This window comes from Elephantulus edwardii, unplaced genomic scaffold (assembly GCF_000299155.1).
Source record: "Elephantulus edwardii isolate Elephantulus edwardi_28Jun2011 unplaced genomic scaffold, EleEdw1.0 scaffold00217, whole genome shotgun sequence".
Lineage (NCBI taxonomy): Eukaryota > Metazoa > Chordata > Mammalia > Macroscelidea > Macroscelididae > Elephantulus > Elephantulus edwardii.
The window spans coordinates 4161369-4162263 of NW_006399967.1; the positions used below are offsets into that span (position 1 = coordinate 4161369).

General features: G+C 67.3%; 1 protein-coding gene across 1 annotated transcript in view; it reads right to left on the bottom strand.

Moving 5' to 3' along the window:
- Window positions 1-313, bottom strand: part of PTBP1 (polypyrimidine tract binding protein 1) — a gene marked incomplete at its 3' end in the record, with an annotated part of 7238 nt that extends 6925 nt beyond the window's left edge. The window contains exon 1 of the mRNA XM_006898018.1: window positions 261-313. Within this exon, the coding sequence (XP_006898080.1) occupies window positions 261-268 (8 nt within the window). The remainder of the gene's footprint in view (window positions 1-260) is intronic.
- Between the last annotated feature and the right edge of the window lie 582 nt (window positions 314-895).

Here is an 895-nt window from a genome sequence, read left to right on the forward strand (position 1 = left end):
GGCCAGGGCCGCGGGGAAGGGGCGAGCGCGGTGGGAAGGGGATCTGGCCTAGTGGCCCGGCGCCCTCCCTCCGTCGTCCCGGCTCGTAGCGGCCCCGATCCCGCGCCCGGCCGGCGGGGGAGGGGACCGAGACCCCGGCCCGGCTGGCAGGTTGAGACGGGCGCCGCGCGCGGGAGACCGGCCCGGAGCCGGCTCGGCAGTGGCGGGGGTACGGCCGAGGCCTGAGCGAGGCTGTGTGCGGCGAGAGAGGAGCGACTTACCCGTCCATTGCACACACAGGAGACCCGAAGGAGACGGAGTGGAGGCGCCGGAATAGCAGGAACCGACTCAACGGCTCCGAAATATAGACTCACAAAATGGCGGAGACGCTCGAACACGTCCCCGCGCGGGCTGCCTATTGGCTCTGGCCGCGATCCGGAGGCGGGGAGAGCGTTGGGAGGCTCTACCTGCGTTTTCTATTGGTCAGAATGGCCCTGGCGGCGGAGCCAAGGCAAACAACAGGCGTCTATTAGCGGGAACGGACATCCGTCAGCGATCAAAGAGGAAATAAGCTACGGAGTCGAAGGAGGGGGAGGAGAATGTGTGCCCACGTGACGCCTCCTGGGCCAATGACGAGCCCTGTGGGTTGAGGCTTTGAGGTGGAAGCCATCTTGAGAGTGGGTACGTGGCGAGCCGCGGCGGGAAGCGTGCTTCCCGTAGGCTGCCGCCATCTTGCATATGGGCAGGAACCGCTCACCAGGGGCGTGAGGGCAAAGGGGAGGTGGTTCGCCATTTTGGAGTCGGGCACGAAACCTACAGGGTTCCATCTTGCTTGTGGGCATACAGCCAAAAGTCTGGCTTCGCGCTGCGGCCGCGCCTGGGCCGACTGCGCCTGGCTGGCGGCGGGCTCGGGGCG